We start from the raw sequence: 24,029 nt of genomic DNA on the forward strand, positions 1-24,029 counted from the left end.
ACCAATAAAAATCCTCGGATGGAAAACAGTAATATTATGTTATTCTCAGTTACAAGAAAAATAAATTTAAGTGTTTGGCATGGTCATCTTTTACCGCTATGATAGCTACCCATCAAATATGTACTAGAAGTGGAAATTTGACTCCTCAGAAAACAGCACTCTCCTATAATTGAGTACATATGGTTATAATCACTGTCCTGCCCACATCGGGTGGAAAAAGCCATGTTCGAATCCCGTCAATAACGCGAGGAAGTTTTATGGGCTTTTCACTCCGTGGATGAGTTACGTTGGTCTCATGCGAGGATAGCAAGGTTTCCCTCCTGGAAACAAGGGTTTTCTTCCAGCAAATCAGGCAAACCGACCAGAGAACACGCGCAGTTTACAGACATAATACACTGGTAGATGAGATAATTCTGGGGTGGCCTTAATTTGACAGTTTGTTACCTATGATTTCAAGCGAAACTGACATTCTTTGGCCCATTTCCACATTGCTTCAATTGCATGTTTATTCAAAGGAGGCTTTTCTGTAATAACGGGGTTTCAATTTCAGCAGGTTCATCAGGCAAGGGATCTAGTGTTTACGGTTTGCCCAGCGCTCGCTTTCTTCCCATTAATTTCAGAAACTTCTTTTTCTACCACTGCTACTTTACACGGCAAACTGCAGATGTCTTGAAATATAATTCCTAAACGGGAAATAGTAGAATAATGGCATTGAAACGCTTTATGAAGCATTTTCATAAAGGATCAAAAGAACTTGCAACACTTTTTTTACGCAGGTATTATTTATGGTGTTTTTCTGTTGCTAGAAGAAAACAGAATAAGGATTCCCTTATCTACACTCGAATATATAAAGTAGGGTAAAATTACAGCTGAAGAAGACGTTGGCCCATGGGATACCATTCAGATTACAAATCTAAATTGAAATATTCAGATTTTGAACATCAGTTTCATAGATAAAATACAAGTTAAATTTATTTTGGTATTATTTTCTCAAAAGGAAAATTATTTTCGATGGTTAATAATTAAATTAGTAATAAATGCAACCATACTAATTCTTGTGCTATGCTAAGTGGAAAGTAGAACAAATTTGGTATCATTTTATGGAAATTGGGATTATGTATCCCATTATTTCTAACACTCATAAATGTGATTTTTAAAGGTAAGGTATTAAATATTTTTAAATACGAAAAATTATCTTTGCATTCAAAAGTAAATATTAATAATATAATTTGCATTGTATTAGCATATAGAAAAATGCTGACGAAAAAAGGTTCCCTTATGAATTCATAATTGATTTGCTTCATATACAATGCTCTCCAAAACTTAAGCAACAGCCACAAACGGACTCGCAAGAATAAAGGGAAATATTCGACAGAAATTTCTCAAGTTGGAGATATTTATGGAAGAGATAATCAAGTACCAGATACGATAATATGATATTTAATGAGAACTGCACATTGGAGAACAGAAAATGACAATGGTAACATGAAAATATTGTGGAAATACAGTATCTTGACCTTAATACTGAACTCACAGCGATGTTGTTGATGAGATACCACAAAGACCAAGCTGCTATGATGATTCCTGTTCCATCAGAGCATTTCTGAGCTCCTTCAGAGATTGTGACGATGGTCCAACAGATCTTCTAGTACCAGTCTCTAGATAACTGAACCAACTGGGTACATCAACCGAGGATCAATAGTCTTAATCATCCCAATGGCTTTATGGTTTTAGACCACGTTAATTTTCAAGCGGTGTATGGAATCAGCGCCATCTTTTGAGCGCGTAATGATGTTTATTGCTTGTTTACAAGTGGAAAATGTAGTCGTGTTGCTTAAGTTTTGGAAATTGGTGTATTTGATAGTTAATGTTTTAAATAAATGTGTAAAAAATAAGCTTTTTGCTTTGTGTTTAACAATACTAATATTTGTTTCTTAACTCTAACGTATTTTGATGCATTAATGCCTATAGCATTGCGCTTGATAACTATTGAAACTAAAAATCATTGCTTCAAATTTCTGTTCCTTTTTTTTGGAGTATCAATGGTCTGTCTGTAATTTATTCTCAGGAATTTGTCTTCTATAATTAAAAAGTAATCTCCAAGTAAAATATTATAGGGATATAAATTTCTATTGCTCTAGTACAGCTTGTACATTAGTTCCGTTTTCTTTCATTTCCTAGTGAACATTTCATTCTCAAGAGCTTTGCTTTTTTCCTCTTAGGATTTTCTATTGACCTCCTCCTTTCCGAGGAGTTTGCGCGATTCTCTAACTCCCGATAAATTCACAAACCGACCTTCAGAACGCTCGCAGAACTAAGAACGAAAATCTTTAAGTAGCCTTCGTTTGGAAAACAAGCAGCTTTATTTTTAACTGTGATATATGTTCGTTTTCCATTTCGTATCTCTTCGTGCAAGATTCATTTCCAATTATTTATGATTGTTTTTAAAATAAATGTTGTTGAAATTAGGGTTGCTGAACTTATCGGCCAAGATGGCTCGGTTTCTAAGGAATATTACGTCGTATTAGTAGTATATTATCCAGCAATTTATAAATCTGTAATTGGTGAAAGAGTTATTTATTTATTTATTTATTATTATTATTGTTTTTTTTTTGTTTTGTTTTTTGTATCTGTGTGATGATTTCAGTTTTCATTGCTCGTCCCTTTCGCCAAGATATTTTCAGGATAATTTCCGTTACTTGCCTTTTTCTGCAGCTCTTTTAGATATGAGGATACATTTTGTTTATTAATATTGGAAGATAAAACTGATGGCTAAAACATCGACAAACGGAAACAATGATTCATGGCAAGTTTAAATGACAGAATCCTTTGCTTTGTTCAAATATTGAACAAGCGAGGGTTGATAAACACAACTCTGTTGTGTTATTAATATAGATAGACAATCAGCTGTTTGAACTGTGCGTTTAATCTTCTTCCGTAGTCTTGTCGGAAGTACTTCAACCGACAAGAAGTTTCAAGACTTCTTTTGTAGTCTTTTTTTTCTCTTATCTTAAAGGAAATATGGTATATCTCTGTTGCCGGAAGGCGGAGAAGAAAGATAGTTGCTTAATGGAGATATTTGATAATCTATGGTCTCCTACGATTTTATTAATCGCTGCCGAAGTAAATTAGTTGTTGGAACGACAGAGCCAACTGGATGATTGCTCCATTCCGTGCACAATGTTCGTTATGCTAATAACATCTACAGTTGTCTTCTTTTTCTTCCTAACGCTAAATTTCCAGACATGATCAGTATATCCCGAACATTGGACAATGTCATTATTTTCCTCCTCTGATGTATGCCTCCAGTTCAACACTCATTTGAGTCCAATCCCACGATGCCAATGCTCTTTCCAGATACAACACTACTTTCGAAGAATTTCCTGTAATGTCGTAACTGGTCAAGCTGTTGCTCGCCTACAAATGTCTTCCCTCACTATTGTATTCCCTCCTCCCAAAAAAGCGAACAGTTTGGCTGAAATATCTGTTATTTCTGTTCTTTTGGCTTTCCTCTAAGTATGGAATTAAAATACATTTAGATAAGGCCGAGAAAATGTAATGTTTGAAAGTATTCGCCTACGTAATGCCTCTGTTCAAAGAGCAGATTAGCTTATTTTATTTTAATCCATTTATTTTGACGGCTCTTAAAATACGGTCAAACAAACTTTTAGAATCCGCTCTATATTTTAACATAAAAAAAAACAAAAAAATTCTCCCAGAATGGCACAAAATACTTAGCGCTTTCCCACCCGTTTTATTTTTCAGTTATCGAAGTTCAACCACCAGAATCGATGACATTTAAGAAAGCAGAACCAGAGGACGACCCTGAAGCCGAAGGTGTGGTGCTACGAAGTAAGAGCGACACTTTTCTTTTCAATATGGCTGTTGCTGTTTGCTTGCCGCCGCAGCCATCATTGATGAACGTGCCCTGGTGACAGTCCATTGCCAAGTGGAAAGTGTCAGCTGTTGTGTTTGTCATTACTGTCTTGTAAATATTTGCTTAGTTTTGTTTAGCTGCTGCTTATTAAACTGTGTGCGCTTTAGCTTATATTAGAATGTCAAGCATGTTTCAGAATTAAGGTAATTTCGGTCATGCAAGAATTCTTTGAAGTACCAAAGGTGGTCTGATAGACTTTCAAAAACGCATCAGTAGCTTGCTATCTTCATATGTTCTTATTGGCCAACAACAGAAGCGAATAAAATAAAAATATATTTAATTTTTCTTCAGGTTTGGTTTTTCGAAAATTTTCATGAGGACCTCAGGATTTTACATCAAGCTTCTGCTAATCAGTACGCTTCTCTAATCAATTAATCATCCCCACCAAACATTTTTTGAAACTTTTCCATTCAAAGCCCTTCCAAATTTTCGATTAAGTGACTATATGCCTCAAATATACTTAGCTCGCTTTCAAGCTTATTTTCATCCGTCTAACGTTTATATAATCTAATTTATAACAACTCTTGAATTCCATGGTTGCTACTACCAGTGCGTTTTAATATTAGTGTTATGGATGGTTAAATTTTGAAAGTATTTGTCAAAAAAGGGAGCCATACAGTATGGGCCACATTCTCATGTTATCAATTACTTTCTGTGAGTGGTTAGAGAATGTGATGTGCAAGGCCAACGGCTGTATTGTTCATGAAGATATATTTCGCATATCTGACCACGGTTCTTCTTTTTTCGTAATAAATTACCAGCTTTGAAGAATCAGTGCCTGTTGTGTAGTTATCATTAAACTAGGCCAGATTATCCCCTCGAACTATTATGTGCTTCCTTTATCAGACTGTTAATCATAACCAACATCGGAATTCAACCTAAGAGTTTAAAAGACCATGGTGTGTTCGGTAATTTATCATAAATATCACAAATTTAAAGTTTTGAGGCAGGCCAGCTATCTGTGTGCATAAATGTATTAATGCAGAAACGCTTGAATATGCTTGTACGCATGCTTCAGCTTCTCGCTTACTGCAATGTGCATATTACTTGATGGTAAAATTTTCTTTTAATCATTTGTAAATCTAATTGTTATTTCATTAAGATGCAGAAGTGCTCCTCAACCTTTTTTCCCCCACAAATCTACGTCAGCTTTGTTAGAAGTAATCAGTAACCTTTTTTTTTTTCCCTCAAGTCACAGCATTGTAGTCTATAAGGATAGCTACTTATGGATGGAAGTAGAAATTTCACATTTTCTGTTACTTTTGCTAAACATTTTGAAGTCCAAGCAGTAAAGAAAATAAATGAACATAGAATAAAAATGAAAATAAATGAATAAATGTTTTAAAGTCATTAATTCCTTAATTGAAAATCCTTCCATAGCTCATCTTCCTTCTCGATACAAGGTGGTTCATCGAAGTTGATGCCGTGTGACATTAATGGTCATCGTCTAAAATTTCTTCTGCTAATACATCCTACAGCTTAATCTGTAGGAATTTTCGTCAGACTAACCAATAGTTGACCATAAATGGAGAATTTCATGTTCTCCGTAACTGTCGTAGTAATCGGACACAGAAAGAACAGCTGTAATGGAATAATGTTGGATCCATTTATTGAGAGGGGCATCATAACTTATTTATTGGACTAACATTGGGAAGACGGAAAATAGTGTACAGGAATTAGAGTTACGAAATGCACTTTGGAGTTGTCCTGCCCAAATAGAACTTTGGTTCAATATAATTTGGCAACCTGGATTTAATTTTCTTTCTCTAGATATTATAAAATCTTAAAATTAAGACTGTTGATGATAAGAAACCTCTAATATCATGAAAATAATAAATATTTGGCAGTAGAACTTATTTTGTCTTGAAATACTCTCCTTCAGTCCGTTAAGTGTTAGAAAATGTGATAATTAAAAAGCATTTAAAAAGAAATGAAATAGAGGGGAAAAAAATCCGCAAGAATGCAAACACGATTTGAGTTCAAATGCATGATCGTATCTTATCGACAAACAAAATCCATATTTATATTCGTTTGTGGAATTTTTAATTTTATTCACTTAAAATTCTGTTGAAAAAGAATATAATTTAATTATATAATTTTCCCCTTTTAAGGGTTCAGTTTCAGAGGCAGCATATCATCAGTTCCAAGGAAGAGGTCGTCATCTGCGCATTCCCCTCTTGAACGTTCCATCTCTTACATAACTACAGGAAGTGAGCAAATATCCAACTCTCTGAAATACGGTAAGTGATTGATTTTATTAATATATAACGTTCATAAATCTTTAGATACGCGCCTTTTAAAGTTGGTATGTCTCTACGACCGAGATAGAATTACATGGATTCGTCCCTCCAGGATGATCCAGATTCGAATCCTATAACAGATGGAACTTGTGGACCAATTTCTTGTTTGAAAATCCATTGTCAAATCTAATGGAATTGCTATTTTATGGATAGTCAAATTTTCGAACATGTGCAAAATTTTTCTTGTTTTCACCCGCACGTGCGTGTCTCCACGAAGCCTCAACATCTCCAGATATAAGTTTGTGTGTATTCCACGATTGCATTCCCATTCAGCTGTAGGAGGTCGGTTAAGGCGAGCGGAAGAGTAATTTTTCAAGTGGTAATGGTGTAAAACACGAAGTCATCTAAAGCAGACAAATACATGCTGAAGTTCGGAAACTATTTGACTTTTGTAATGTATAAGCAGCTTAACGTACAGCCACCATCTAATGTCTATATTTCACTTTAGGAACAACAAATCAACGACCTACCCATCTCGACACACAGACTTCGAAAACTAGTTTGGTTTCCAGAGACACTACTGTGGAACAGACAGGAGTGATGAAAGAATTCTTCTACCACGTTTGTCCCGTTGACGTTGACGGCTGGTCCGAGAGACGGTGGTATGGAAAAATTGTGGATTTAGTAAAAGTAAGTACCGTTTGCTTACTAGTATTTGACCGATAGCATTTACTAGACTAATTAAAAAAACAGAGATGCCATTTTGATTGACAGTTCGATAGAATCGAATCTGGTCGGATAAATATTTGTGTATTCTAGAGTTGATTCCATTTGGATTCGGACAGCTCCTTGATTCTTCAAGGAGCTGTCCAATTTTTTTTTTATATACAGTATTTCACTTCCAAATATCATAATTACTCCTCGTTCCTTAAAAATTTCCCAATGATAACAATCATTACCAATATCTGCCTTTTCCTATTAGTCTAAACCTTTAATTTTATGACTATTAAAATTTCTTTGTTTATAGCATTGTTTTTAGGTGGATCTTATAAGTTTCTGCGTTCATAAATCCACTAATTTCTTTAGTTCCAGACACTCGAAACCACGAATTGTCATATTATTAAAAACTGTTTTTCGTTGCGTAATCAATTAGGTTATTCTAAATTTAAATATGGTTGATTAGGTTTATAAAAGTAATACTTAACTCAAAATTTCCGCTATGTTGACTTTAACTTGTTTCCTGCAGGCTCCCGTGTATCTTCTGTTGACCCTGACAATCCCCGTGGTAGATTATGATAGTGAAAACCAAAATTGGTGCAAGCCGCTATGTCTTTTCCATTGTCTTACGTCTCCCGTGTTCGTTCTGTTCGCCACCAAGAGTAAGTAAACTTCTTTAACCTGTAATTCCTTCAATTATATCAGTTATAGTAACATTTACCATAGACCCCATTCAGAAAATCCCATTTCAAATATTTGTTTCCGATGGACAGAAAGCTTTCTTATAGCTAATCAAGAAATACACAAAAACTATAGAATGATAAGCCTCGTGGATATTTACACCTCATCACGTAACAAAAACAGTCTGACTATCTTTACACCCGCTGTGTAAATGTTTCTGTTTAATAAGAGGTAACGCTGACTCCTTCGTCGTGTAACAATTTTGATAATAAAAGTTTGGATTTCTTTAATTTAAATGGAAATAAAGAAATGTTCTTAAAATGTATTATTCGGTGTTGAACGGGTGGCATAGGAACAGTGATTCTATACTGTATTTGACATGGAAGATACTCCCTCCCTGCCACGATAGCAGGAGGGAGGGGTGATCACGCTGTAAAGATTGAGTATATTATGCTCAATCGACAATAGAACATTGCCAGATTATCGTGAAAGGTTATCATCAATTGATATTGAACATAGACAGAGATACAACTCTTTTAGAAAACATCGGATTATTTAATCAGTAAATACTGATATTTTACATGAAATAGAGAAAGCAAACAAGAAGTGGATACGTCTAAAAAAAAAAAAGACCATCACTTCATCTTTTTCAGCCATAGTCAGCCAAATCTTAGATGTAGGCCTCTACACCGAAGTTACTCAGAAGTAACATTACAACTTATTAAGCTTAAGACTTAGTGTAGCTTGTTATATAGTTATGATATCTGTTATTATAGTTATAATAATTTATAACTGGGAGTCACTGTTTGAGAGTAACTATTTTGATTTTATTAGCATGGCTCCCGTATGGGAGCAACCAAACTGTGAAACAGCAGGCTCAACAGCACACCTCTCAGAGGGAGACCTCTTGTTAAAAACCCGGATGGTCTGCGTTTTTGAAGTTTCAGATCAATCATGCTTTGGTTAATAAAAAGTTAATAAATCCGATGTTACCATTGATATTAAAATAACACCCGAGGCAGAGGAACATAGGAAAATTGCAAGCGCCTAAAAATTGTCTTCCGTGTTGCTGATATGAATTAAATAGAAAAAAAATAATATAAATGTAGCAAAGTAATTTTTATTTTCCCTAATTTTTATATCTGTTTTGATCCTTAAATTAATCAAAATGTCGTGGTTTTTCCACAGGTGGTTTGTTAGTAATAAAAGACGTATTTCCTCTTTGGGGAATCGTATTTATAATCTCTGGGGTTCTCATCGTATTGGTTTTCTTCACGTCAAATTGCAACGAACCACCAAAGTATCACTGGGTATTTGGATACATCGGTTTCATTGCTGCCGTTATGTGGATCTACACTTTGGCCAATGAAATAGTGTCTTTATTAAAGGTAAGACAAATTTTCTGTTACCATATAAAAAAGATTAACAAAACCTTGCAGAAGTATACAACATTAATGCATGGCTGATAAGTTTAAAACAAAAGTATATAAATAAGGAATTTTCAACATTTTTATTTCGGTGATTTGTGGGAAGTAATTTTCTACTTTGCTGTCTGTTATATTCATTCCAGCTATTAACAAACTTCTTTTCTTTCCAATGCAGGCTATAGGAGTGGTCTTTGGCCTGAGTGACGCCATCTTGGGACTCACGGTGTTAGCTTGGGGAAACAGTATTGGAGGTAAGAAAATGCTGGAACTGCTAGTACAAAGCTAGTTGCATTTTGAAATTTAGTTTTACTACCTGCCTTTATCAAGAACAGCTGCATGACAAAACGTGTTCAAAGTAATGATGAAACTGTTTGAATTGAAACAGAACACTTCGTTTTGGTTTAATGGAGAATGACCGCATGATTTTATATTCAAAATAATTAGTTTTAATAGATTATATTTTAATGGTTGGTTTACTTTCTTTTTCAGACTTTATATCTAATCTGTCTGTGGCTCGACAGGGATATCCACGAATGGGAATATCGGCCTGCTACGGTGGACCACTTTTGAGTATCCTTTTCAGATGGTTTTAAAACAGATAATTTCGAGCAATGTTCTTTGGGTTTCCAGAGGGTATCTTGGAGGTGTGAGGGGAGGTTTTTTTTTTAAATTTAATTTCTGAAAGTCTATAATTCTGTTTTTAATATTGTGAGATTTTTCAAAAAGCTTAAATTGCAAGTATTCTTCGTTTCTGATGCTGTAACAATGAGCAATTCCTGATAGAGTGGACACTCAGAGTGACGTGAGGCTAGTTTGCCACCAATTCATAAAAAAAAAACATTAAGATTCTACAAGATTCGCAGGTTGCACAAACTAGACAACAAGTACTAAAATTGAAGGAGCTTAGCCATAGATTGGATATAAGATATTTTCTACAAAGAATTATTAATCTTTCGGAAAAGATTATCACCTAAACATGTTGATCTAAAGCTTATGAAGACTGAAGTTGTTTGATAGAACTGGTTTCTGCACCTACGCGTTCCGTGTTAATTTTTAGAAGTTTTTTTCCGAAAATTAACCGGATTGATCCCCTTTTGCGGTTTCAACCCTACAATTCACCTGCTTAAGCTCTGCCCGATTACTTTCTCTTTCAGAAGTTAAAATTGAAGATGAATGGAAAAACAATTTCATTCCTTCTAAAAGCATCCAAAAGAATGTGACATTCCATCGCAAGGAATGTCACATTCTGTTTTTTGGAGGAATTTCAATCATTGGAATGGAAGAAATGGAAGAATTTCAATAATTTGTCTAGTTCCATTAATTTTAAACGATTTTCATAATTCTTTTTCTGAATATTTTTGTTAGAAATTTTGTCAACCTTTCAGACAATGTATTTCTGGTTGTTTTTCCTTGACTAAACTGTAGATCTGCTAATTGGTGTGGGCATTCCTTACGCAATAAAGCTGGCACAAACCGATGAGGAACTTAAGGTATGTTCTCCTTTTACTTTATTCTTTCAATTCTTTAATGAGTTTTATATACTTATCCAATCTTGGCACGACTTGTATAATGTTTGAATGGCATATTGCGCAAATTATCTCGATCAAAACAATTAATTGGGATAATACGTGCAGCATAATGCTGAAATGAAAACACCACTTATCTCAAGTTTGGAATTTATTTATTACCAATGGTCAAAAAATCGTACGTTTCGCGGATGTTTTCTCTGCTTCTTCAGTGATTGCGAACTTGCTGATAGACCACTGAAGAAGAGGTGAAGAAAACATCTACGAAACGTACGATCGTTAGACCATTGGTAATTAATAAATTCGAAACTTTAAGATAAGTGAAGTGTTTTCAATTCAAGTATTTCAATCCTGTCTGAAAGTATGATAATATTCTTGTTAGGTATATAGTAGTATAAAAATAATTCTTGAAATAATAAGTTGACTTAAATCGGTTGCGTATATGGTCCAAAAAATGGCAACTCCGAAGGGCAACAAGATTGTTGAGAGGTACAAAGGGGTTGGTTCTCTTACCAGAAGAGGCTTAAATTCTGCAAATTGCAGTGTCTGGAGACTAGGCACCTGCGAGGTGATCTGATTGAGGTGTATAAGGCCTTGAATGGGTTGAGCAGGCCCAATGCTAATGGGATTCTTACTCTTGCTCAGATTACGAACCCTGACGGGGCATAAATTTAAATTGAGGAAAGATAGATAGTTGTAGAATAGATATGACGTAATTTTCCTTGAGCCAGCGTGTAGTTGGTTGCTGGAAGAAACTTCCATCTGTCGTTGTGGAAGTTGATAGCTTAAATAAATTCAAGGAAGAACTGGGCAAACTTTTGGAGCGAATGGATGGGTGAAATGGGAATTTTGTTTGGCTGATGCTATATAAACTTGCTTTCTTGCATCATATTCCTCTACTAATTCTAATTTGTAGAATATTATGCTTGTTCTTTTCAATGTAGCTGGAACCCCGATACATATGAAAAGAACTTACGTTGACTATAAATTTCCCTGTCTTTGAAGCGTCTGTAGGTAACTAAGAGTGGGCGATGACTGTCTTATTGGTTGGATGACAGTTGTTCATTTTCAGTAGGTCACCAGAGTTCACTGTAGGAAATTGTACTTCAATTGCCGTGCTTTTTATTGATGATTTCTGGAAACAGAAATCATCTACACCAGGATTTCTGCTGTTGCCTGATTTCTGTTGTTGCCAGGGCATTTTACGAGTGTAAGATGCCCTGGAAACAACAGAAATCATGAGTATATGTATATTATTTGCATATAATTTAGTTAAATAAGAAATTAAAGGTATTCATTCGATAAACATGCACTAACCAGTCAATTAGAATTCAGGCTGATTAGCGGAGGTCAAAAGTGTAATATGTACTAAATGTCTAAATATGTGTAGCAAGACCTCATCACCGAGGTCTTGCTACACATATTTAGAGAAACCCTACACACTGGAATTATCCCTGAAATATGGAAACATTATATTGTAAAACCCGTGCCTAAAGTCAAACATCCGAAAGACAAGAAGGATTTTCGTCCCATCTCTATAAGCTGCAATTTACTGAAATTGTTCGAGAAGACTCTGCTGCCAATTCTTGTTATGCATTTTTTCCATAAAAGACCACCATATTTACACACTGTAATTCCAAAGAGATCAACTGTGACTAATCTAATGGACACCCTATTTCGGATCCAAACGACTCTGAACGCCAAAGAACAGATTGATGTAGTATTTTTAGACATTAAATCTGCTTTCGATAATGTCTTAATCAATTCCTTGATGACAATACTTGAAAGGCATTTCAGAATACAGGGAGGCTTATTAAAAGTCATCGTTTCCATTCTCAAACAAAGCCATTTGAGAGTAGAACATAGAACCTTCCAATCGAACCACGTCGTCTACAGAGGAGTCCCCCAAGGTGGCGTCCTTTCCGCACTATTTTTTGCTGCCGCTTTGGACCCCTTCCTCTCTACGCATCCTGACTGCAGCTCTTACGCAGATGATATGAAACTCTTCATCTCGTCAAAACACGGTGACAAATCTGAAGCAATCACCGCCCATGCCACTGCCCTAATAGAAGAACTTGAGCATTATCTTGAGAATATTGGCCTATCCATAAATCCGACCGTCAGCACAAATGTCATTCACCAACTGAAGAAGAAGATGAACATAGACATCTACATCAATGGTATTAGAGTCCAAAAGGTTTCTCATCACACTGATCTAGGGCTCACCTGGGATGAAGGCCTGACCTTCCAACAGCACTTCGCCAACACTAAAGCAAAAACTCTGTCAGCAATGTGGGCGATAAGACAGGAAATTTCTGGTGTAAACAACCAAAAACTTGCCACTCACTACATACAAACATGTCTTGTCCCGATTCCCATGTGTGCCTCGACGATCTGGTCCTCTGCTTCCCTCACTAACATCAAAAAATTCATGGGTATCGAATACTGGATTTTAAGGTGGTTGAACCGTGTTAATGGCCACCCTTTCACCATCTCGAGATCAGTCATATATGCTAACCTTGGTTGCACCCCTTGGAATCAGTTGCTCATCACAGGAAATCTGCGTAATCTCTGCCAACTCCTCACCGATCGCTTTGACGCTCCAAATGTCCATAATCTTGTTGCAGGCCCTAGGCTTTCCCGCGTCCTTTGCAATAGTTCATGGATTCCCCTAAGAAGCTTAGTACAGAATTTAACTATGCTTAGAAGATGTTTTCCGTCTAACATCCTCGAAACGTTCAACACCCTGAAGATTGATCCCCACAAGTTCTGTGATGAGAAAGCGTACAGATCTGAGAAGATACAGGACATGTACCACCACATACAACTGTAGAAGTTTCCTTATTATCTCCTTCAGAATGGAATCTCCCATGAACTCTACTTTACTGATGAATTAATTTGTTTTAAATCGATGTGTGTTTTGTATGTACACATGTATTAGCTGTAAATGCATATATTAGGACGCGTATGTGTTTATATGTCTCTGTCTTTTGCTTGTGTCACTGTATATATTTGTATCTGCTTTATTTGCTCACTTTAGATGTACGATTTCTATGTTTGCTCTCTAACTTATGTATAAATGTATATAGGCACCCTCCTAGCTGAAGGCTGTTCAGGGGTGAATCATATGTAATAAAATGAATAAATAATAATAATGTAAATTAGAACTGAACTGTCATGTTTAAATGCGGCGGTAATTAAATAATAATTTGATATTTTAGTATATTATATCATGAAAACCTGATCATTTTATTGTGCCTTTCATGATATCTTACTTTCTCGTTGCAGCTGGAATTCACTTATCTCATCAGTCTCCTGTACACCACCCTGTGCCTTAGTCTCGTGTCCACCATGGTGACCATGACAGTGTTAAAGTTTCAGGCGAAACGTCCCTTTGGGTTTTACCTGATATCGCTCTATATTTTGTTTTTGGTCATTGCAGTGTTGTTGGAATCTGGAGTTATAAAATAGAACCGTAGAAGCTCTTTGAAAAAATCGCGCCTTGAACTGACATAAGGGAAAAACGGACTCCAACAGTTGTACTAGCCTTATTTCCCCATTGTCTAAGATGATCCGATTCATCAGTACAAGGTATTAGTGCGCCTTGGAACGCCCCACCTGAATGAAATCAAGAAGATCCAGAAAAAAGTTTAGCCGCCTTCTCTTAATTGTTAATTGTTGAGATTATCCTGGCAGCACCACTAGTGAAAACGGTAGGCTGGAAGCCTCTTCTAATCTCGCTAGCCAACGAACAAAGTGCGAGTTGCCTAACTGAACACTTCATTACTTCTGGTCATCAGGGATGTGGTGTTGTTACAACTGTGCTCATTGGAAAATGAACTCTAACGTATCTTCAAAGAACACAGTTTGGAAAAATAATTTATATGCCATGGAGGTGTTTACAAATTGGACTGTAAAACTTGTACATGTATCGTGTATAAATCTAAGTTCTCACCTACACATGTTAATAAATAATGCTGTTACTTTTAATGCTTTCTTGCGAAGCTATAAAAATTTCTTTTCGCTCAGTTAGATTATACTGTAATGTTTATTTTGTCACTGCTCTTATTATTCAGATCATTCACGTACATAAGTGGGAGTTGGGAAAGAAATAAAGCTATTGTGTGGCCAATACGGTTAGTCAATTTAACAGTAAACATTGTTTTGTGAATATCTAAGCAATAGAAGGCAGTACAAAAGCTGGTCTATCTACACTGCCCAACAATTATTATCCGGACACCTTACTGAAAAAAACGAATGTGTGCTGAAACTTTTGCCTTTATGATGGCCTCTGATCTTTGTGGAGAATTCTCTGACAGTTTTTTATGGATATTTTTCGCCATTCGGCCAATTCCCGTCCTCCCCCACATTGGGTGGAAAGGGCAACAGTTCGAATCCCGTCGATGTCAGGGGAAATTGTTATGGGTTTTTTCCTGCAACTTGGCTGAATTAATTGGTCCCAGGCTAGGACAGTATAGTTTTTACTCCATCCCGGAAACTTGGGTTTTTCGTCAAGAAAATGGAAACGCAGAACAGACAATTTACAGACAATATGGCCTAAGCGAATATTATATGGAAAAAAACTTAGGTCATATTACAAATAAAACTATCTAAGAGGGTTGGGCAAGCAGAGAATACCATCTGAGATACTGTTATCTGGAAGACCAATTTTCTGTGGAATGTAAGAGATGCTCTTTTTGGTTTGAAGACTTGGTCAGTGGGACAACAGCACTTAATTTATTATAGATCTCATGGAAAATGGAGATTAATAGCCTTATTTTATTTCTTTTGTTTATTTTATTAATTTAAAATATAAATTAAAAACAAATAAGTGAATAAGTTTCTGAACTGAAATGAATGTTTTAAATACGTATCGATATTATATTTCAGTTTAGAACATGCAATGTGAATTTAAGATATAATCCACAGTTATTAATGACATTAGGATTACGAGATGTTGATAACAGATTTCAATTTTGCACTCTTGATTAAAATGATGGTTCAAATTGCATTGGTCGTTGATACAGGAATGATGTGACGTGTTTGATTTCAAATACACTTCTCAACATTAATGATTAAATCAACAGAAATAAACTAATATTGTACTTGAATATTTCGCTTTTTTTGAATATTAAATGATACACATCTTCTTGGAAGCTTCGTATATTTTACTAATCTTCCTGACGTAGCCAAGTGGTCAGTAGCACAGGCTCCTTGAGTGGACCGTGGTTCAAGCTCGCGTGACTGCTAAATACGATTAACGACTGTATTCATGATTTAGTGTAAACTCCTGTCCTCCTGATCACCGTGCTTGAGTGTAAATTAGAACATTTTTAACTCCTATCTTCATAAACTGTGGTGGGTATTATTGCTATGCTGTTTGTTTCTGTAGCAATAAAGATTTAAATTCAAGATTCAGATAATTACTGGACGGATCAATGCTTCCTCCAATGAGGGAATATTACCCAATCCAGGAAAGGTACAGGTTACAGAATAAACCTGAAACTGCAACTTCAGTAAGCCTAATTAACCATATATGCCTGGAACATACACTGTGCTGCCACTTTGTTAGCTACACCTATCTAGTAGCGTGTTGAGCCTCCTTTAGTCTTCAAAACAGCCTGAATTCGTCTAGGCATGGATTGAATAAGATGCTGAAAACGTTTTGCAGGAATGGAGTACCATGCAGACATGAGTATGTCACGTAGTTCCTTGAGATTCGACGGATGTGTAGGCCTACAGTGAACAGCCCTTTCCAGCTCATCCCAAAGATGTTCAATAGGATTGAGATCCGTGACTAAGCGGGTCACAGCAGCAAAGAAAAGTCATTGTCATGTTCCTGGAACCATTCTATAGTGATTCGGGCTTTGTGCACCCGCGAATTATTCTGCTGGAAGTAACCATCTGACTGAGGAAAAACTGTCAACATGAACCGATGCACTTGGTAAGCAACAATGTTTAGGTATGATGTGGCATTCAGACGTGAATCTATGGGTATCAATGGATCCAACGTGTGCCAAGAAACCATTCCCCACACCACCTTGCACAGTAGTCGTCAGACATGGCGGGTCCATGGATTCATGTTGTTTTTGCCAAATTCTGAGCCTTCCAACAACATGATGCACCTTCGACTCTTCAGACAAATCAACTGTTTTCCAATCCTAGATAGTCCAGTGCTGGTGTTGCTGTGCCCACAGGAGGCGTGCTGTCTTGTTCTTCATTGATAACAAATGTACGCAATGTGGCCCTCGGCTGTTGTAGCACATTCGCGACAAAGTGCGACTAGTAATCCGTTGCGACATTTTTTTTTGTTCTGCGCACCAAGGTTGTATTCTGACGTGTTTTGCGACATTGTGGCCGGTCTGTTTGCTTCCACAATTCTAGCCATCCTCCTCTGACCTCTCTCATAAACAATCGATTTTCTTCCAGAGGAGTGCCATTGAGAAGATGTTTTCTGTTCGTTGCACCATTCTCGATACACCCTTGAAACTGTGGTGCGTGAAAAGTTCAGGACAACTGCCGTTTCAGAGATGCTTTGTCCAGCACGTCTTGCACCTACTACCATGCCACGTTCGAAGTCCGTTAGATCACTCCTTTTCCCCATTCTTGCTACGGTTTTACGCTTAACTGATACTAGGAAGGTTGTTCTGCTGCATTTATATCCACAACTGTGGCCATATGACTTGCAACGTTGTGGGACAAACCATTTATGTGCATGTGCTGCCACTTTATTATGGTGTACCTAATAAAGTGGCAGCACAGTGTATGATATGTTCTCAGAATACAGTTGATCTCGTAAACAAATTGGATATAGATCCAAAGAAGCGTTGTAATGACACTGCATATATGAAGAATAACTTGGAAATATCCATCAAATGATAAAGTCAACTAACATAATTACAGTATTTCCAATCCTGTACAAGAAATTTAACCGGAAGAGGATCCATTTTTCACCCCCTGAGACTTCGCTGACATTGATGACAGGGTGAACTGGTCCGCGAACCTCTGCCTCATTTTGACATTAAACATTTCGACCACGCTCGCTGTAAAAAAAAAAAAAGTACAATCTCTGATAATTTGTTTGCTGTTTCTAAACAATATTTTTCCAATCGGAGTGTAATTGTAAGAACTAAGTTTACTGGAATAATAAGACAAGTTAGTAGGGATTATCCCCAAGGCTTGGTGATTGGTTCCTTCTCTTTGAACATAGAAATGGACGAGTTTTTGAATAGGAAAAATTCTGATATAGAACTTATAGCTTTATGCTGATGATCTGGTTATCTTGGTCCATGGTAATTCAAGATCAGATATTGAAAAATGTGCAGCTGATATTCTAGATAAGCTAGTGAAGTGGAGAACAACATTTAAATTGGAGATATCGTACACGAAAACAACGTTGTGTTGCTAAAGGGTCAAAATTGCTACTGTGTCAGGGTTGTAAAGTATCTTGGATTGTAATCTGAAAGAGCCGATGTTCTTTACAGAGTATATGAAGTTTTAGAAAAAACAAAAGTAAGCTTGTATTCCAAGATCAGAAGAGTCGTGACAGCCGAGTGGAACATAAAAGGAAGATCATTAAATTTGATATATGATTGCTCGTTTGTCCCCATAGTTACTTACGCCTGTGGTGTTTGGATGAATACTGTTTCTAAAAGTATTATTGTTAAACACTAAAATCAAGTACAGCTATTTACTCTTCTGGGTACAACCCGTGAATGCAGGAGTTTCAACTAACGCGTTGCAATTTTTTTGTAGGGAGACTTCCAGTTGGACTTGTTAGTGACAATGACTGGCATTATATATTTAACAAGAAGGAATATTTCTAAAGAAGTACTAAGTGTGAAAGAAATACAAGAAATGTGAAAGGAAAAGGATTTTGATTCAGTTGACTGACATTTTGCAGCTGAGGTGGAATACAAGTACGATAGGCAGTCAAAGTTATAGGTTTTGCCAAAAGTCGACATCTGAATGTAAAAAATAAAATCTTTCGTTAACAGGCCACGATTCAAGCGCTTGTACCTACTAGGGCTTATGGATGACGGTGCGTGTACATGTGGAGATGAAAGACTTCGATGCATATCATGTTACACTGCCATAGTATGTAGATTTGTGTGTGCGTTTAGAATTGCTATTGAGTGGATTAACTGAAGATACGTTGTGGCAAATGTAGGGGTAGAATTTTTTTCAGCCTGGTCTGTACTTGTTAACAGGAGAGACTGCTTCTACAGGGATGGGATACACTTAAATAGAAAGGGTGCAAGAATGTTTGCTGATGCTATCGAGGCAATGTTAGGTGGGTCGGAAAACTGCTAGATTGGGGGGATACAAGGACTAATAGATTAACAGTAGCCACTGGCAGAGGTGAAAGTGATTCTTGCACTGCTTCTATTGGAATGAGCCGCAGCCTGGAAAATAAGATGCAGGATATTTCAGAGACTGCTGGGAATCATTGGGGTACAAGTAAACACATGGGTTGTGTTAGGGTAGCTAAGAAAAAGAACAGGTGCATGTATACTTGTGTGTACACCAATGCTAGGAGTTTAGTAAATAAATTTGATGAATTTGAGGTATTGCTCAAAACATCAAAGGCAGATATTGTGGGGATTTCAGAGACGTGGTGTCACACAGATATAAGAAATGCAGAACTGGAATTTGGGGAGTACAATGTCTACAGAAAGGATAGACAGGATAGGAAGGGAGGAGGGGTTATGCTATTAGTTAAAAAACACATAAAATCCAAGGAAGTGAAGCCAGTCGACATCGCTGGACAGTGCAGTGTCGAGTCAGTTTGGTGTGACATAAGCATTGGGAGATCAAAATTGAGAGTAGGAGTGTGCTATAGGCCTAATGACTCTGATGAGTATAATAAGAAACTGTTCGGAGAAATAGAGTGGGCCAGTAAATCAGAGAGTCTTATAATGGGGGATTTTAATTTCCCAGATATTGACTGGAATTTGGGGGCTGGTCACTCACACAGTAGCAAGGCTTTTGTGGATTTATTGGATGATTGTTTTCTACATCAGCATGTTCGGGAGGCAACTAGAGGGAGTAATACTCTTGATTTGATTATCAGTAGTGATTCTTCATGCATTAAGAATCTGCAGATAAATGAACCACTTGGTGGCAGTGATCACAGTGTGCTGAAGTGGGAGTTACTCAAAGAGGTAACTACCATTAGGGGTAAAGGGAAGGGGTATTGCTTTCGTAAAGGCGACTACAATGGACTGAGACAGTATTTAAATTCTATACAGTGGGACCAACTGATGATATTGCCAACAGCAAATTCAAAATGGGAAGCATTCAAAGAACTTATCGTGGAAGCTACTAGGCTTTACATACCAACTAAGAAATATTGTTCAAGGTTTAGGCCTAAATAGTTGTCAGATGAACTAATGAGGCATATGGCAGAGAAGAAAAATGCATGGGATACATACAAATTAACACGTGACACGGACGCCTATGATAGATACAAGTTGATCTGTAACCAAGTTACAAAGGAGGTTAGGCAGGCGAAGGCAGATTACGAGAGATCCTTGGCAAGGGATGCGAAGAAAAACAGCAAAGAGTTCTTTACTTATGTAAACTCTAGAAGGAAGCGGATGAATCAGATTGGTCCACTTGAGATCGATGGGTCAACTGTTGATGACCCTGCTCGGGTAGCTAACAAACTAAATGAATATTTTGCATCGACATTCACACATGAGGAGTTATTCAGCGAGGGGAATGCCAGAGGTGTATTCAACTCTAGCAGTAAGCTAGAGAATCTTGTAATAACTGAGAGCAAAGTGGAGGAGAAATTGTTGAAGATAAACACAAGAAAGGCACCTGGGGTGGATGGGATCTATCCAGTTATATTAAAGGAGGCAGCAAAGGAGGTAAGCAAACCCTTAGCCATAATTATGAGAGCTTCCTTGGACTCAGGGGAGGTACCCATTGACTGGAGATGTGCAAATGTGACCCCAATTCACAAAGGGGGATCAAAGGCTGACACAAGTAATTATAGACCTGTTAGTTTAACTTCTGTTCCCGGAAAATTAATGGAGGCACTGGTGAAAGAAGCACTGCAGGATCATCTAGACAAGACTTCAGTTATAGCTAGGACACAGCATGGTTTTGTTAAGGGGAAGTCTTGCCTGACCAATTTGATTGGATACTATGATGCAGTCACAAAAGAACTGGATGCAGGGAATAACTTTGATATTATATACTTGGATCTTAGAAAGGCTTTTGATACTGTTGCACATGGAAGACTGCTGCACAAATTGGAGCAGTGTGGCATTGGAGGCAAGTTGCTGCTATGGATAAAGGGGTGGTTGAGGGGGAGAAGACAGAGAGTGGTAATCAATGGACACTGCTCATCGTGGACTAATGTTATTAGTGGAGTCCCTCAGGGTTCAGTATTGGGGCCTTTATTGTTTTCTGTATTTATAAATGATATTGATGATGGTATATCAGGCTTAATGTCCAAGTTTGCAGACGATACGAAGGTTGGCAGGGTTGTCAAGGACACTACTGACACTATGCTGCTGCAACAGGATTTGGAAAGGTTGAGCAGATGGGCTTCGAGGTGGCAAATGAAGTTTAACATTGACAAATGTAAAGTACTACATATGGGAAACAGCAACCCCAGAGCAACGTATCAACTCTGTGGTACTACACTGACAGTGGTAGAGAATGAAAGGGACCTGGGGGTGGTGGTGCAGGCAGATATGAAGTTCTCTGAGCAGTGCAGACGAGCTGCAAGAGTAGCTCATGGTGTATTGTCAATGATATATAGGAATTTTTCTAGCAGGGATAAGGAGGTGATTATTCCCTTGTATAAGGCAATGGTCAGGCCACACCTAGAGTACTGTATACAGGCCTGGAGGCCTCATTTCAGAAAGGATGTAGAGCTGCTGGAACGAGTACAGAGAAGGGCAACTAGATTGGTGAATGGGACAAAGGGGTTCTCTTACGAAGAAAGGCTTAAGTTTTGCAAATTACAGTGTCTGGAAACTAGGCACCAGCGGGGTGATCTGATAGAGGTGTACAAAGCCTTGAATGGTTTGAGCATGCTCAATGCTGATGGGATTCTTCCTCTAGCTCAGAAAAATCACCTGAGAGGGCATAAATTCAAATTGAGGAAAGACAGATGTAGGATAGATGTGCGGAAATTTGCCTTTAGCCAGCGGGTGGTTGGTGGGTGGAACAGACTTCCATCCCTTGTCGTGGAAGTTGATAGCCTAAATAAGTTTAAGGCTCAGCTGGACAGGTATTTCGAACGAACAGAGGGGTGAAGTGGAAGTGGTTATTTTTATTTATTTATGTTACTTTTTTTTTTTTTTTTTTTTGGCTGATGCTGCATAAGCTTGCTTTCTTGCATCAAATGCCTCTACTAATGCTAATGCTAATGCTAATGTTCGTTGACAAGGGTTGTTTTAGTTATTTTAACGAAGGAGAAATTTGAGAGGCTAGATAGTAGAAGCCCACCTGTGATAGGGATGGAAATCTGAGTTCGCTGGGATGTGCGAGCCGAGTTTAATAAATTTATATCTATTAAATATTACAACTGAGTGTTTTGTTCTTTCTTATATTATTTCTTCGCAATATTCTTTCACCATCCATTCACTCAATCGGTTCACTTACTCGCAGCTGTGTTTCACACACATTCAGCATCTTTTTGTGCCTCGGGACTGCTTTGATTTTCCACCTGTTCTGGACTTGGATGGCGCGATCTGCTTTTTGTGGTTGGGTCGTGGCTCGAAGGTCTTGCATGGAATCAACTTTTCTTGGAGTTTCCTTGACACCGTCAGAGGGCGTCCAGATGATCGCGTTATTATTGTGTTGGGCTCGTTTCCGTGCCTTCCTTTCGGGGTGGTCATTAGTGGCGGATATCCCGGAATTGCGATGCTTTTCGGCTTTCCGAAACAAGTCCAAGTTGGAATTTGTGGGCTAAAAGCGAAAAGAGACCTCGTCAGTTCTAAAAATGGACCGTAACTGAATGCGAAGTCGAAACAAATATACAAGAATGCCAAAGCATTTGTGAAGTGGAAAGTACTTACCGGAAGTCTCTTAAATGGTGACTGGGACTTGATTACTGTGTGGTTCCAGCTGGATTTTTTCTGTTGTTTGGATTCTTGATTCTTCTTTGGTGCCATATTTAGAATGAATTTCCAACTGTGTGTGTGGGATGGACAGATGTTCCTGCAGATCCCCTGGTTTTATGGCCGTGAAGGGTAATAAAAGATTATCTCTCTCTCTCTATATATATATATATATATTTGGGCAGGTCTTATACCGAGGACTTCCACCTAATAATTCCTGAAGCTGTGTAGTATTGCTGTATTTGGTAATTCTGGTCGATTGTTTCAGGATATTATTAATATTTTTGTATTAGGGGAATCTTGCATAAACAATGTTACAGGACAATACCAATTGTTTATGAAATTATTTGTTACTCTCTTAAGAGGGAAGAAACGAGTAGCGCTTATCATGAAGTTCAACTTATGACATTATTTTGTATACAGATACATTTTATGAATAATTATTCTCTTTCATAAATATACTCACAAGTGAAAACATTGAGCCGTATACACATAATAAAGGAGTGAGAGGTTACCTCCCTAAAGTTCAAGATTGTCCAAGTGGAAGGGGACACTCCTTGGGCGGCTGTCGTAGTTTGTAACCCAGACCTCACGGTTACAAAAATAACCGACCTTTGCACAAACTGGGCAGTATGTGCCCACATTGCCTCATCACTGGGGGAATTTTACGTCTCTTCGGTCTATGCCAGACCGGGAGAGGACATTCTCCCCTTCACAAGGTATGTGCAAACCCTACAGCGCCACCTTCGAGTGCCAATACTATTATTGGAATGGATGCAAATTTCAGGTCCCCGGCCTGGCATCGTGAGACGCCACATAGGAGAGGTACACACAATGGACAGCGACTGGAGGAGTGCATAGCAAGCAGTAACTTTACTATCCTGAACCTACCAAATCAACTTCCCACGTTTTCAAGTACAATGTGGAAAGCAAACATTGATCTTACCTTTGCAAGCCGCACAATAGCAGGACACCTCACCCCCTGGGAGGTACAGGACCATTGGACCACATCTGATCATAGGGTTATAACCCTCAGTCTGCACCGAACCCTAATTCCAAGACAGATCTTCAGACTTCTCTCGCCAAGGTACGCCATTCCCAAGGCCGACTGGGATCTCTTCCAACGGACGCTGATGATGGGAGCAGAAAACATCCGTACTGAAGGCCAAAACTTAAATGACCTCCAGCAGCAGGTGACAAAATTAATCACGGACGCAGCAGACATAGCCATAAAAAAGAAACACCCGGCCCCAGGGCTGTTTCCTGGTGGTCACCAGAACTAACTGACCTCAGACACAGAGCAAACAGAGCCCGAAAAGCATTCCAACGAGCACGCAGAACCTGGCCACAGGCGGAGGTGGACGAGCTAAGGCAGAGGTATCGCGAGGCAAGAAATAACTACACGGCCAAGGTTAAGC

At 37.8% G+C, this 24,029-nt stretch overlaps 1 protein-coding gene across 2 annotated transcripts in view; it reads left to right on the forward strand.

Annotated features, from left to right (window-relative positions):
• Positions 1-14,412, forward strand: part of LOC150090191 (mitochondrial sodium/calcium exchanger protein-like) — a 57,682-nt gene extending 43,270 nt beyond the window's left edge. The window contains exons 9-17 of one of the 2 annotated variants that reach the window (XM_090369007.1): positions 3,766-3,852; positions 6,049-6,177; positions 6,686-6,867; positions 7,424-7,556; positions 8,764-8,963; positions 9,178-9,253; positions 9,492-9,572; positions 10,428-10,492; positions 13,817-14,412. In XM_090369007.1, coding sequence (XP_090225133.1) covers positions 3,766-3,852; positions 6,049-6,177; positions 6,686-6,867; positions 7,424-7,556; positions 8,764-8,963; positions 9,178-9,253; positions 9,492-9,572; positions 10,428-10,492; positions 13,817-13,999 — 1,136 coding nt within the window. In that variant the 3' untranslated portion in view covers positions 14,000-14,412. The remainder of the gene's footprint in view (positions 1-3,765; positions 3,853-6,048; positions 6,178-6,685; positions 6,868-7,423; positions 7,557-8,763; positions 8,964-9,177; positions 9,254-9,491; positions 9,573-10,427; positions 10,493-13,816) is intronic. The other variant, XM_090369008.1, reaches the window with a different exon arrangement.
• Positions 14,413-24,029: the final 9,617 nt, after the last annotated feature.

Source organism: Mastigoproctus giganteus, chromosome 2 (assembly GCF_048544385.1).
Source record: "Mastigoproctus giganteus isolate SK-2022 chromosome 2, ASM4854438v1, whole genome shotgun sequence".
NCBI lineage: Eukaryota > Metazoa > Arthropoda > Arachnida > Uropygi > Thelyphonidae > Mastigoproctus > Mastigoproctus giganteus.